This window comes from Eubalaena glacialis, chromosome 4 (assembly GCF_028564815.1).
Source record: "Eubalaena glacialis isolate mEubGla1 chromosome 4, mEubGla1.1.hap2.+ XY, whole genome shotgun sequence".
Taxonomy (NCBI): domain Eukaryota; kingdom Metazoa; phylum Chordata; class Mammalia; order Artiodactyla; family Balaenidae; genus Eubalaena; species Eubalaena glacialis.
Genome location: NC_083719.1, coordinates 35603303 through 35618560, shown reverse-complemented (window position 1 = coordinate 35618560; position 15258 = coordinate 35603303). Strand labels below are relative to the sequence as shown.

General features: G+C 43.1%; 1 protein-coding gene across 5 annotated transcripts in view; it reads right to left on the bottom strand.

Moving 5' to 3' along the window:
- GHR (growth hormone receptor) overlaps window positions 1-15258 on the bottom strand; it is a 281266-nt gene that overhangs the window by 81464 nt on the left and 184544 nt on the right. For all 5 annotated transcript variants that reach the window (XM_061189228.1, XM_061189227.1, XM_061189229.1 and 2 more), the window contains one exon: window positions 3965-4030. In XM_061189228.1, coding sequence (XP_061045211.1) covers window positions 3965-4030 — 66 coding nt within the window. The remainder of the gene's footprint in view (window positions 1-3964; window positions 4031-15258) is intronic.

Genomic DNA, 15258 nt, shown 5'->3' with positions numbered 1-15258 from the left:
TTGCACCTAAATTCAGTGGAACTGGGGGCTGTTGGTAAGGCTGTCCACATAGCTAGGGTGCGCCTACATGACCAGCTCACTCTAGGAAACTCCATCACGAGCAGACTTTGGGCTTCCTGGTACCAAGGTGCTTGGCAGGCACACAGGTAGTGGTTCCAGACCTGGAGACACAGGGTGTCTGGTGTGACTGAGCAGTGAGAGGACGAAGAGGCCTACACCTGGGCTCTCCAGACCTCGGTCAGTGCACTCCCCTCATCTGCTGTTGCCCTAGTGTATCCTTTGCCTGTAAGGAAGCTATCCTCTGAGCATAAACCATTTGATTCCTGTGAGTCCTTTTAGCAACACTGAAGGTGATTAATGGGCAATCAACACAGGTGGCGAGATCTGTTCCTCCATGAATGCCCCCCCTTCCACCCCCCGCCCCTGAGAGCCAAGAGGCTCCATGATAACAAGGGGGGCTGGTGGGAATTGTCAAGCGTGCCGAAGGGTGGGTAGCCAGGGAGCTATTAAGGATACTTCCATTTAGTTAATTTATTTGCAGTATCATTTATTACTTACAATGCTCAAGGTACCATTTGAGGTACTGTGAGTTATACAACTCTGAATAAGACACAGCTGTTCATAATCCAGATAGGGAGATAAGAGAAATATGCAAATAACTACACTCCAAAGCAGCGTGTAATATATCCTCTCAGAGTGATATGAAATCGTGTGACCTCTCTCAAAGACACACACAGAGGAGGGAGGAACTGCTTCAGGCCAAGAGTCAAAGTGTTTTGGCTGAACCTTAAAGTATGGGCAGGATTTATATTTCCAGAATGCTGGGTGAGGCGGAAGGATGATAGTTCTGGAAGATGGGACGGCACGAGCAAAGTCCCAGAGGAGGGAAAGCATAGTGTTCCTGGGGAGTAGTGGGTAGTCTAGACTTACAAGCTGGGGTCAGATGACAGATGGTGGACTTGAGTGTCTTGGGATAGGATTGCAGTTTAAAATTTAGGTAGTGGGGAAGGTACTAAAGATAGTTAGGGTTATTTAGAGCAGAGGGATATGTTGGATTCTGAAAATCGTTACTGGCAGAGGAAGATGGATACAAGGAAGGAGAGACGGGGTAGGGTGTGGAAGGAGAGAGGAGCGAGACAGCTACTAAAGGGTTATTGTGATAGCCCAAGTGTAAAGTAAAGGTGGCTTGCAGAAGGGTGGTGGCCTTTATTTACGTTTGGACAGTTCCGTCTAGGATTCACTCTGGGAGGGTTTATTTATTTTTCTTCCACAAGGTTTTGCTTTGAATCTGAGAATTCAGAAAAGTGCACATAGGAAATGCATACACTACAATTGTGAATTGACAGATCTTGAACACTGGCTTTCTGTGTAAAACTATCTCCTTAGGGCGAATATGACCTCCCTGAGGTCAGGACAATATCTTACACATTTCTTTCTTCCTCAAGGTGTAGAGCTAGCTAGTGCTGGGTGCACGGCAGGGAGTTAAACATTTGTGATACAGTGACTGTGTCCACAGTGACACAGTGAGGCTACAGGAGCACTACGGTCTGTTGCATCTCAGTGAGATGCTTGGATGATAAAGGTGGCCATGTGTCCTAGTGAGTGCACTGGGGAAGGTGCCCAGTGATACAGACATATCCATTGACATGGGGTACTTTATCCAATCAGTCCTGAGACAGAGGGCATGTAACTTCAGATAAGGAGAAGCTGGAAGGATAGGATTCTTCCTTGCGTGGGGAGCTCAGTGTCTGTGTGACGTGCCACAGATGAAGGGTAATAGCTATTATTCTTGTTTATCACAAGGACAGAAAATCAACAAATGCCAAATGACTGGCAGCAATTTCTTCAACACATCTGCCATACTCAGAGGTTGTATTTCAACAAGGCCCAAAGCTTAAGCTCCTCAGACTCCATGACTTGACAAAGAAAATGGCTTGGGGAAATCTTACCACCACTTTGGGGGCAAGGGAAGGGCAGTGTATTGTGGTTGTGTGTTGGGGAGGGTTCCAGTGTGGGATGGAGCATGCACCATTAGTAAACCATTCTTAACTGATTCCTTCTTATTTCCTTACAGAAAGCAGCAATAAGTCACATCATCTGCTGAGTGAAGGCTTTGGAATATACTGGCGGGGATAACCCAAACATAAGCAACAGCTAGTCTTTCTACAACCCCTCACATTAATTAGGGAGCAGATTATCATGTCAGATGCTTCTAAAACAGGAGGGTTGTAGAGTTCACGGTCTGGCACAACTGATGAATTGATGACGTTTGTTAAAAACAGCACCAACCCTCCCTTTCAGTCACCTTTAAGAAAAATGATGTTTACATCGCCTATTAGAAAAGGACTCTGCAATTGAGTCGCAAAACCCAAATTATAGTTTCATGATGCCGTTATGATCCCTGAAACAGCAATGGCTTAAACACAGTCAGGTACACTAACTTCCCTTCCTTTATTTTGTAATGTGGACTCGAGCATATACTTCAATTGAGGAAAAGAAAATCCATCCTTAGAATTTAATTGAAGGTGCCTACTATGTGATCACGGTTTTTTTAGGTCACGTGAGGGATTTAGAAGAAGCAGAAAACATAGGCTTTGCCTTAATTAATTGCAACATAATTAATTTGTGCAGCGCACACAACTCATTGAGTCCTGCACATGGTATGAACACATGCATGAAGATGTTGTGAGGTAAATGCTGTCACGGAGCAGTGGATAGAATTTCAGAGCCCAAGGCGATTTGGTTGAAGCGACAAATCACGAGGTAAAGAAATATCTCAAAATAATAATGACAATACAATACAGGACTTATAAAACAAAAATGCAGATTCCTAAACTCAAAAAACTAATTGTTGGCCCACAATAAGTTATTTTATGTCTTTTTTTCTTTGCATTAATTTGGCCTTACTTAACCTCTAAGGATAAGCTTATTAGAAAAATAAAGAAGCAGTCTTTTTTCCAAAGAGGAAATGCAGATGGCTAACAGGCACATGAAACACTGTTCAACACTGATAATCATCAGGCAAATACAAATCAAAACCACAATGAGATATCACCTCACATCTGGCAGAATAGCTAACATCAAAAAGAACACAAATAACAAATGTTGGTGAGGATGTTGAGAAAAGGGAATCCTCGTACACTGTTGGTGAGAATGTAAATTGGTGCAGCCACTGTGGAAAACAGTATGGAGATTTCCCAAAAAACTAGAAATAGGACTACCATATGACCCAGCAATTCCACTCCTGGGTATATATCCGCAAAAAACAAAAACACTAATTTGAAAAGATATACTCACCCCAATGTTCACAGCAGCATTATTTACAATTGCCAAGGTATGGAAGCAACCTACGTGTCCATCAACAGATGAATGGATAGAGAAGATGTGTTATATGTACAATGGGATACTACTCAGCCGTAAAAAGAATGAAATTTTGCCATTTGTAGCAACATGGATGGACTTGGAGGATATTATGCTAAGTGAAATAAGTCAGACAGAGAAAGACAAATACTGTATGATATCATTTATATGTGGAATCTAAAAAAATAAACAAACTAATGAATAAAACAGAAAAGAAGCAGACTCACAGATACAGAGAATAAACTAGTGGTTACCAGTGGGGAGAGGGAAGGAGGGAGGGGCAATACAGGGGTAGAGGAAAGAAAGGGTTATTATGGGATTATATGAAATCATTTGCATGAAACTTTTGAAAATTGTAAAGAACTTTGGAATTTAAAGAATCTTTCATTCAATTGAAAAAAAAAAAGGGAAAAAAAAGAAGCAGCCTTGCAGAAAAGTTGAAAAAGAAATTCTGAAAAAAAATTTGTTAGTTTGCCTGTGCAATTTCAGTCAGTCATTCATCCAGTTACCATATCCCAAATAAAATAGGGAAAGGACAGTAGCTTGAATTACAGTAAAACCTGGACAATATCGTTGAAGGCAGAAAAGGGAGTGAAATTCTTACTTGTCTCTAGGCCTGGATGAACTCTCTGCAGACTCTGAGATGCTCTGACAAGGATAGCTGGTGTGGCTAGAACAGAAAGAGAAGAAAACCATTAGTTATCCCTATAAAAAGTGGTCTGATGTGACTTTGTTACAATCTCATTTTCAAATGTCAAAATGTGACCAGGCCCAACCTCACAACAATTCTCTCCTTTTTCTTTCTTTCTTTTTCAAACTAAAATTGCACCTACCCTCTAAAAAGAACTCCTAAATGCTCAGAGCAAATGGAAACCTTCTGGTCTTAGTTGCCTCTGGTCTCATGCCTGGACACAGTCAGGAAGGATGAAAAATTGCCTTCCTACAACATTTGAGTCCAAACTTAAGTCTTGCTTGTGAAAACAAGGAGGAACATAAATTCTTTTCAAAAAGAGTATTAAAAACAGTTCAGTCAAAAGCGTTTATTCTTAGAAATAAACATGTGAGCAACCCTGGGAGTAGGGAAGGAATGAGGGGAAGTGAGAAGTTGGACAAGAGGGGGACAGAACTTTAGGACACGAGATGGCAATGAGTCATCTATTATAAAAGCAGTTTTAATTTTATTGATACTAGTATTAGGTTGCATTAAAAACAGGAAAAATGGGGGCTTCCCTGGTGGCGCAGTGGTTGAGAATCTGCCTGCCAATGCAGGGGACACGGGTTCGAGCCCTGGTCTGGGAAGATCCCACATGCCGCGGAGCAATTAGGCCCGTGAGCCACAACTACTGAGCCTGCGCGTCTGGAGCCTGTGCTCCGCCAACAAGAGAGGCCGCGACAGTGAGAGGCCCGCGCACCGCAATGAAGAGTGGCCCCCGCTTGCCGCAACTGGAGAAAGCCCTCGCACAGAAACGAAGACCCAACACAGCAAAAAAACAACAAAAAAAAAACAGGAAAAATGGAAAATGATCAATGTAGTTATCATTGAACTGTTGAAATGGGTTGAACTGCAAACACCTCAGCTACAAAAGTATTGTAACTGTTATCTGGGCTTGGTGGAGAAGGGGGTGTCTCCAAGATTCTTCCCATCCCATCAGGCTAGCCGTGGGTTATTAGAGAGGCAGTTTGGTCCAGGCCCACAACAAACACAGAGCATTACCTCAAAGCAGTGAAGCTGCTAATGCTTTTGTCCCTCGATAGAAACCCACAGTAACAGTGCTAAGAAATCTTTCTTTGATATGAAAAAAGGAAGAGGAAGAAAATGAAGATGCATGCGCAGTGAGCTGGCCCACACCCATCTCCCTGAATTTCAGGCAGGGTGAATCCTGTCCATCTGTCGTGATCCACTTTTCAATGTGCTTTTTTACTAACTCCTCCCACCTGGCTCACCACTAGGAAGCAGCTGTTGGGTCTGAAGTTCAGAATATAGAACCTAACAGAGGAAGTTAAGATCCTTGCACTAAATGCTGCAGAATTCTAACGCTTGAAAGTTTTTGCAGCCTGGGCATATCAGTGAGAGTTTTCTTCCAAGCGAAGTTAGGTTTGGGGGGGCTTTGGTGAATTAATATTTTAAATTCTGTGTGACTATTAGCTCTGGAAGGGTTTCTTTTCAGTCTCTCTCTAAATTTTAATATTAACTTCATCTGTAGAAGCTCATTTACTCCCAAATACAATAAAGAATTATGACAGAAAGCAAACGGAATACACGTTTCCCTAGAGTAGATAATGTACTACACATTGATTTTAACGTGACCAGAAAGGAAAACTGCATTTTATGAAAATCCCCTCGTCTACTCACTGTCTTGATATCCTTAGTCTTTATTATTACCATTGTCTAGACCCCCAACCCCTGCCTTTAATTCCTTACTACAAATCAGAGAACACTTTATTACCCCTTGCCCTAAATTGGGCACCAGAACGTTGTTTTTGGTCAAGGTTTGGCAAGTTTTTATAACTTCCAACTGTGAATGACCTATTTCACTGACAACTATATATGCCTTGAGAAAGTTCTGATAGCTCAAAAAAAGAGGAAAATTAAGTCAATCATGGGATGACACGCAATCATATGTGTTATTTTTGTCAAAATTATCCAGCAAGTTTGTCTCAATTTTCAGTTTGAAAGTGAATAAACAGACACCAGTTTCCAGGCTCAGATCAGCAGGAAAGTTGACGAATTTCTCCAGAATGATGACTGATACGGAATGTGGGCATCAGTTATGAGGCCCCAAGGAGCCCACAGAGCCAAACCTCAGGCCCGGAAATGCTTGGGGAGCACTGGCCACCCTTGACTCTTCCCAAACCAGGATTTTGCTTTCTTTGCAGACAGACGTCTGGTGCTTTCCTCCTTATGGTGTATTTGGTAACATTTTCATGAAGCAGAAAGTCTTACTCAGCTAACACCCTCCACAGTATGTGATGAATCCAGGCATAAAAGGAACAAATGGCATTCTTGGGGAAGAACCACAGATTTGTGCCAGTGCCGAGAGGGTGCTGATTACAAATCGAGCACAATGAGAAAAACTGTGCCATCTTAGCAATGGAGACGTCCCCCTCAGTTGTCAATTTTAGTGTCCAAGCTGTCCTCACTGTCTAGAAGTGCCGAGCGATGGAGGAAAACAAATGAAGGGTGACAATAAGCAGAGAATCACAGCTCCAGTATATCCTATAGGAGATTTTAAATGCTGGCATTATGAAATGAATTAGCTACAGCCCCTGGCCTTGGTGAGCCCACTATTTCTGGGCAGGGATCTATAAATGAAGGAGTGGTCAGCATTGGAGGAGCAACATGGTAGCCCTTAACGAGTCTGGACAAGCTTCCTGGGGAAGGTGACCCCTTGGACAGGCGCTGAATTTGGGATAAATAAGAAATGAAAAGGAAAGGAAAGGGCAGTTGGAGCCAAGGCAAGCCCTGCATAAAGACAGGGATAGGACACAACCTAGGCATGTAAAGAGCCATGATCTGTAGGCAGTGGGTGGGGCAGAGCTGACCTAAGATGTGTGGAGAGGTCAAGGGCATATTGGGAATGGTCTTTCCAAAGAACGTAATTGTGGGACTTCCCTGGTGGTCCAGAGGTTAAGAATCCACGCTTCCACTGCAGGGGGCACGGGTTTGATCCCTGGTTGTGGAACTAAGATCCCGCATGGTGCAGCCAAACATAAATAAATAAATAAAGAACTTAATTGTCATCCTGCAAACACTGGAGAACTAGTACTTTGCAGTGCCTTGAGGCGGAGCTTCTCATGGTGGACCTGCCTAAGAATGAACTGCAATCTATCCTCTCCTACTTATGTCCAGCCTTGTGCTCAGCTTCCCAACTATGGCACACAACTGGACCTCAGTTTCTGTCTGTAAAATGGGGACAGTTGCAGTATCTACACATGTGAGGTTTAAGTCAGTTAATACATGGACTATATTAAATATGCAATATAATAAGTGCTTGGTAAATGTTAGATATTCTTATTGTTATTATTATTGTCACTGTTATTATTGCTACCGCTACCCTGAAAGTAAGAGCCCATCTTTTCCAACAAAGAATTTGACAATGTTTCTACACTAGACTTCGTGACTTTAGGGCTTTGCACACATGAGGACAGGATGCTGCCCTAAGCCCAGCAGGACCCACTCTATTCAGGTCCCCCTGCACAGGCTGGATGCAGGCAGTGGGACTTTGGGGAAGTAGGGTCAGTGGCATCGGGGATGGTAATCTGCCTGGGACTAAATGCTGTCAATTCCAGTTCTTGTAAGTTGGTGAATTCCCTATTATATCAGTAAGAAAGCTAGTATGGGAGAATCAATGTTCTGGTGAGTACTGTAACGTACCAGTTGTGCAGCAATGGCATTAGAACCAGCCACGAATAGACAGTGCAAACACAAGTAGGTAAACCAAGATACTGCATATGGCAACAATTTTACATGACAGGAGATAACGTAAAGGGCCTCACAGGGCATCTGCCATAAAATAAGCATTGGTTAATGTCAGCTATTGTTATCATTATTAGCTTATGGTTACTATAATGATAATGATGATGTAACTATCATGAAATCTCTATTTCAAGACTTCCTCTGATTGCAGTAATCATTTTACAGTATATACATGTATCAAATCATTGTGTTGTACACAAACTTGCACAGTATTTTATGTTAATTTTATCTCAATAAAGCTGGAAAAAAAGACTTCCACTGAGAGGTTTTGCTTTCTCCCTCAGGCAGGTAAGCTGTCCTCCACCCAACAGCCCTAGAAACCATTCTTACACCCTTTGCTGTAACTGCTTATTTTCCTGTGCCCTATGACACACAGCAAGTTTCTTGAGATGGGTATTGCTTTTATCTTTGTAACCTCTGTTAGGAGCACAGGGCATGGCACCTAGTAGAAAAATAAAGCTTGCTAAAGAAATGAGGTAGATGAATTACAAATGCTTTAAACTTTGGCTTTCGAACTAAAAGGGGATCAAAGAAAAATTGTTTATTCTCAGCAAATTGTCTTTCCTTGTAAATCTCAAGTTTGCTTGACTACTTTTTGAAGTGTATTTATCCTTGTGCATATTCCAAAAATCTTCCCTGCTCGGATTTCAACCTCAAAGCTCTTTCCAGACCCACTTTTGTCTTTCTGTCTTTTTTCTCTATCAAACTATGATCACCATCACAGAAGAGTATTCAATTTAAAGTCCATATCTCCTCCAGATATGCAGCCTCCATGCAATAAGGCTGAAGTTCAAGCTCACTGTCTGGTCATATTGATGCCATGCCCCAGACCGTCCTGCTGCCTCTGAAGGGGCTGGCTGAGGGAAAAGTCAAAAAATGTGTGTGAGGTGTTTACACCTCACATTTATTGTGCCCTTAAAATGTACCAGGCACACACTTCAGGACATTTTATGCTTTTTTCCATTTTATCCTCACAACAACCCTCTGAAGTGGATATTATTAGTTACATTGTATGAATGAGGGATCTGAGGCTCAAAGAAATAACTTGCCTAAGGCCACCCAGCAATTACATGGCAGAGGCCAAACTGGAACTGGAGCCAGATCCTGACTCCACCCCACTCTACTGTTTCCCAAACTTGTCTGACCATCAAGATCTACTGTGGCATTCATTCATTCATTCATTTACCGAAGTATAGTTGATTTAACTGTGGCATTTGTTAAACATACAGATTCCAAGGCCCTGTGCCAGCTCTACAGAATCTGAATCTCTAGGGCCCTGGTTAATCTGTATGTTGGCAAGGTCCTGAGAATCTGTATGCTTACCCTGCACACTCCATCCCCCAGCCAGGTGATTCTTATGACATGACACGTTTGGAAAACTGTTCACTGGCCACTACTTTCTTGCTCTGATCAGTCACTGTGTCCTCTGTGGGGTTCCCCTCCTAGGGGTCCCCCACTAAGTGTCCACAGCTGGTGTTCATGACTTGCACAGCCTGATTTATTTGAATGCTGCAAACATTCTGGAAAGTTACACTGATGGGCCCAGGTTGTTGAGGCTCTGGGCGGAAGTACCCTTCAGGGGTCAGTTCACGAGGAACCAGGTAGGACTTGCAACACCCTGGCAGCCAGGCCTCTTCCTTTTGCTCTGTCATCGAGTGATAGCTACACAGCAGGTCCTGGGGCTGCAGAGGTCATCTTGGTCATGGCTACCCCTTGGCACACCAAGTCCTGGGCCCGAGTGCAGTGACAATTCTAAGCTGGAATTTCGTTTCTTTTGCGGCTCACTGGCTAAATTGAATTTCCATCCATAGTTTCTCCTGAAATAAAATGTATTATCTCCTACACATTATGGCTCTTGGCAGCTCTAAAGAAGCCTGTGTAATCTGAACAGGAAATCTCTGAATCTTTCAGACAGCATTACCTCCCCAGATCTCCACTAGGGAATGTGTTTTTTCTATACTTGAACAGTAAATCATAGAGCACATTACATAAGATAATTTAAACAAACAAAAAAAGGAGCTGTGAAATGATGCTGGTGGTTTCAAACACCTTTTAATGCTAAAAAAGCTGCTTCACAAACAATCTACAGCAATTTTGGAGGAGAAACTGGTGTCATGAAATGAAGCACATGCTGCACTAAATCTGCAGCAGCCATATTTTGCTGTAAATGCTTTTAGAGAGTAGCTGGGCCTCGAGGTAAGAAGAATCAATGTGCAATGAGAAATCATAAAGACCTTCTTTTCCCGCAGGTCTACCTCTGGCTTAGTGGACAAATGTGGAAGTTTCCTAACAACTTGAAGCTTCACATATTCCTTTCCTGTCTGGCAGTGCTCTCCTTGGTGAGTTAAAAAAAAAAATCCTCCTGACACAAGTTTATGCACATACCGAGGACATCTGCTTGCAATTAAAGACAGAAACTAGGGCCTGACTTTTCAAACGTAGCTCTTTGAGTGATAAGGCCAGTTAGGGGTGCAGTGACTTAAGGAGAACACATTGGGGGGTGCTTTAAAAAAAAAAGAAAAAAAAAAGTACGAAAAGGAGCAGTTAATATGCATGCTGGGTCTCAGCTGGCTTGCATCTTCCTTCAGCAAAGCTTCCCAGCAATTCCTCTGGCTTTCCCTTCCAACTGCTACAAGAACAGTGAAACACCCTGCCCAGCTAGCGGCCCTTAAAGCTGCTTCTCATTATGGAGAACAGCAAGGGTGTCAACACCAGGCAACAGGCGGAAAGCCATCCCTCTGTGCCATGTGCTGGCAGGAGCCCAGGGGAATCACAGCCCTGCTAAGAGAAGCAAACAGAATCCAGGTTGGCACTGGACCATTATCAGTCCTAGGTGGCTAGGCAGAGGCATAGAACTGGGACCGGAAGGATAGACAGAGTATTAAAAGGTCAGACTGAGGTGTAGGGAGAAGGGCAGAGGTGTCTCTTCCTCTATAATGTTGTCTTAGATGTTTTTAATACCTGTGAATCCACTCGTTAAAGCAATAGAGTCAGACGTTTTAATAAAGCCCAAAGCTCAGATGGTGACTCATAGATGATGTGCCGGAGCTGGCACCTCTTCCCAGCTCTGTGTTCAGTGACATCATGTCATTAACTTGAAATCAGCCATAGTGGGAATACTTACACCATAAAATTTGGTGAACGCTCCAAATCAAGGCTTTCTGCCATCCAAGTCTGTGAAAATTCCATTCATCTTTCAAGATGAGTGTGTCTTGTCCTCCATGATGCATTTTTTAATTTTCTCCCAGATGGGCTCCATCTCTCCATCCTTTGTGCTTTCACACAATAGCTGGACCATGGCATTTCTTATTCCCTGCCTGGTATCTCAGTTATCTGACCTGCCCAATGAATGATAAACTGGACGTTTGAAGGCAAGGACCCTGTCTCCTCCTTCTGACCCACCACATCATTAGCACAGCTCCTTCAATATAGTGAGTGCTCAATATACATGTGTGAAATTCCTGAACATCTCACTGGGAAGTCTTTCGAGAAACGCTGTGAGGCACCATGACTTTACTTACATCACTTTGAATTTAGCAGACATTTTGTGGTCTCTGGAGTCTCAATTGGCACAAAAGAAGATTCTAAAGCACATCATTAGATGACAAGTGTCCTCCTGGGACCGTGAATGCTCAAACTTGAGGCAAAGTCAGTGCATTTCAACTCATTTTCATGGTATTGAGCCACTTAACAGTGCTCAGTGAGGGGAAGAACTAATGAACATAGGATCGTTTAACTTCCTCACCTGCCTTCCTGTCACCTGGATAGATGCATTTGCTTGGTTTTGGCTGCAGCAGAGAGCCAGTGTTTTGATACCGAGGTGTGTAGTCCGTGCCCATTTACTAGGCTGAGGCTGGTAGTAGGGACTTTTAAGTCCAGGGGATCAGCTGATGTGGCAAATTCATGGATCTCCTTGTTGAGACCAGGCAGCGTTTCAGAAGCACAGCACGGTAAAGGTGTCCTAGGCAGGCATATACTTTGTCAGAGGTTTAAAGTTGTGTTTCTCCCTCTCTGGGCAAAGGCACCTTTTATAAACAGGTTGGTCTGAGCTGCCACTCTGCCTCTCGTTCCCAAGCTCCACTTATCAATTTCCATGGAACATTTCTTGAACAAAATCCTATTCCTTTGGGAAGTAGGTATTTGAGAGGTATTGAGAGGTATTGAGAGGTCAGAACTGCACACCTCACCTGTGTGAGGTGCCAGGTGCTGTCCTCGATGCCGGGGATACAACGGTGAGGAGCGTGGAGGGAGGTCTGCCTTTCTGGGCGTACAGTCTGCTGTGTGCAGAGGGAGACAGATAAGCCAATGGATGATGCCAGGTAGCAGGGGAGGGCACTGAGATGTGGGGAGAGGAGCTATCAGACACTTGGAAGCAGCATGAAAGAGTGTAGGCCCTAAGGTGGGACTGGGGGCTAGAAAGGAGGTCGGTGTGGGAGGCGCAAGGGGAGAGAAGAAGGAACAGAGGGAGGGAGGGGCGAGAAGAAGCATTTGAGGTCACGGCGTGCCAGGGGCCAGATCTTGCACTGTCTTGCAGGCCAGGGTAAGGACGTGTGGACTGCTCACTATGTCACCATGTCAGGTTCCATGAAAGGGACCCCAGTGAGTTGGAGCTACTATTGCTGTCACACCTGTCTCATTATGTGTGTCCTTCCCACTTGAATCCTTCACTGTAATAGTTGGGAACTGGGAGGTGTTGGCATTGGGTCCCGAGGCTCTTTGGTGTATGGCTTTAATTCACTAATTACACTTATCCCACTGTACTTGGTCTGGGTTACAGACACAAGCCAGAGGGCCATTTGTTTGTACAAGACATATTTATCAAGCACCTATTATGCGTAAAGCACTATACTAGGCATTGGGATATGGTGGTGAACAGACTACCATAGGGCCCAAGGTTCATTCCTCTCTATTCCCCTAAATGGATCCTTAGCCCCTGACCAATGCATCTGTTTGCCATCTGGCACATTCCTGATTCTAGGTCTTTGCTCACCTTATATCATTCTCCTTGTTTTCTCCAGAATGGGGAGAAGATCAGAGGTAATTCCCAACTATGGAGTGGGGATAATCATTCAGAAAATGAAACTGATCTATATAAAGTACTTCACAGAATGTCTGGCACAATAAAAAAAAGAATTAAATAATACCATTTGCAGCTATATGGATGCACCTAGAGGTTATCATACTAAGTGAAGTAAGTCAGAAAGAGTAAGACGTACACCATATGATATCACTTGTATGTGGAATCTAAAATATGACACAAATGAGCATGTCTACGAAACAGAAACAGACTCACAGACATAGAGAACAGACTTGTGGTTGCCAAGGGGGTGGGGCGCAGTGGGGAGGGAAAGATTGGGGGTTTGGGATTGGCGGATGTAAACTAGCATATATAGCAGGGGTCCCCCAACCCGCGGGCCATGGACCGCTACCTGTCTGTGGCCTGTTAGGAACCGGGCCGCACAGCAGGAGGTGAGCGGCAGGCCAGCGAGTGAAGCTTCATCTGCCGCCCCCCATCGCTCGCATTACCGCCTGAACCATCCCCCCCAACACCCCCGCCCCGGTCTGTGGACAAAGTGTCTTCCATGAAACCGGTCCCTGGTACCAAAAAGTTGGGGACCACTGATATGTAGGATGGATAAACAACAAGGTCCTACAGTATAGCACAGGGAACTATATTCAATATCCTCTGATAAACCATAATGGGAAAGAATATATATATGTATAACTGAGCCACTTTGCTGTACAGCAGAAATTAACACAACATTGTAAATCAACTATACTTCAATAAAATTAAAAAAAATTTTTTAAAAGTAAAAAAAAAAAAAAATCTCTGGCACATAGTGTTTATGAGGACAGTACAGTTAACTGAGAGCAGTTAATGGCATTTATATATGCCACTCATCGGACAGTTATGTCCTATGCTGATTCTTACAATATTTAGTTTGTGTTTATATATTTGCCCCCTCAGTTAGATTACAAGTCCCTTGAAAGTAGGAATCACATTTTATCCTTTCCAACCCTGCACATATTAGGCCCTCCATTAATATCTGTAGTATGATGGCTAGCTGGCCTGTTGATTGGTATCTATGAGATTACAGGTTTTTTTGGTTAACAAAGATTCTTAGTGGAAGGTCATGTACACTTTATAGATATATTTGTCACAATTTTATATGGTAAAAGAAACATAAAAGTTTGACACAGCTTCTCTCAGGTACTTGACTCAAAATTTTTAGATTCATTTTCTGAAGCCCAGTTTTGGAAAGAAATTATTGAAACTCTGTAGCTAACATGCAACCAGCTCCAAAAATTATTTTGCAGCAGAAAATAGAAGCTCTACCAAAAAGTGAATGGAGATGGATAAGATGACAATCCACTATAGACACGTACCTTGGCAGAAAGGTACCTGAAGCTTACTTTTTTGAACTTTGTCCTTTTTGTTGTGCCTTCTGTAGTTTTGGCTCCAGTGAGAAGCAACCCTTATGGGCACTGAACCTTAACCCTAAATCTAACTTCAGAATTTCCAAAATGGACAGTTAAAATTAGAGTCAAAAGAGTCCACCAGGGGCTTCCCTGGTGGCGCAGTGGTTGAGAATCTGCCTGCTAATGCAGGGGACATGGGTTCGAGCCCTGGTCTGGGAAGATCCCACATGCCGCAGAGCAACTAAGCCCATGAGCCACAACTACTGAGCCTGCGCGTCTGGAGCCTGTGCTCCGCAACAAGAGAGGCCGCGATAGTGAGAGGCCCGCGCACCGCAATGAAGAGTGGCCCCCGCTTGCCACAACTAGAGAAAGCCCTCGCACAGAAACGAAGACCCAACACAGCCATAAATAAATAAAAAAAAAAATAAAAGATGAGAACATTAGTATCCTCAGATTCCTATCCATCTCTTAAAAAAAAAAAAAAAAGAGTCCACCCAATCACGTAACAACAATTTAAAGCAGAAAATTATACTGGATGTGAAAAAAAAATTTATGACATTTTTCTGGAAGGACTATGTTTCAACTGAAAAGGAGATCCATTTCATTGTATCTTACAGGGCAGGCAAAGTCTTATAGTCTAAAATTTAAGTTTTGATTCCTTGCTGGAATTATGTTTAGTGTGATGACAATATGACATAAAGAAAAAAAATCAAAAGCCTTATTGATCATCCATATGCGGCCCCTGCTCTGGCCATATATGGAAAGGGTTGGAAAGGATACAATGTGGTTCCTACTTTGAAGGGACTTGCAATCTAATTGAGGGGGCAAATATATAAACACAAACTAAATAGTGCAAGAATCAGCATAGGACATAACTGTCCAGTGAGTGGCATATATAAATGCCGTTAACTGCTCTCAGTTAACTGTACTGTACTCATAAACACTCTGTGCCAGAGATTTTTTTTTTACTTTAAAAAAATTTTTTTAAAATTTTATTATAG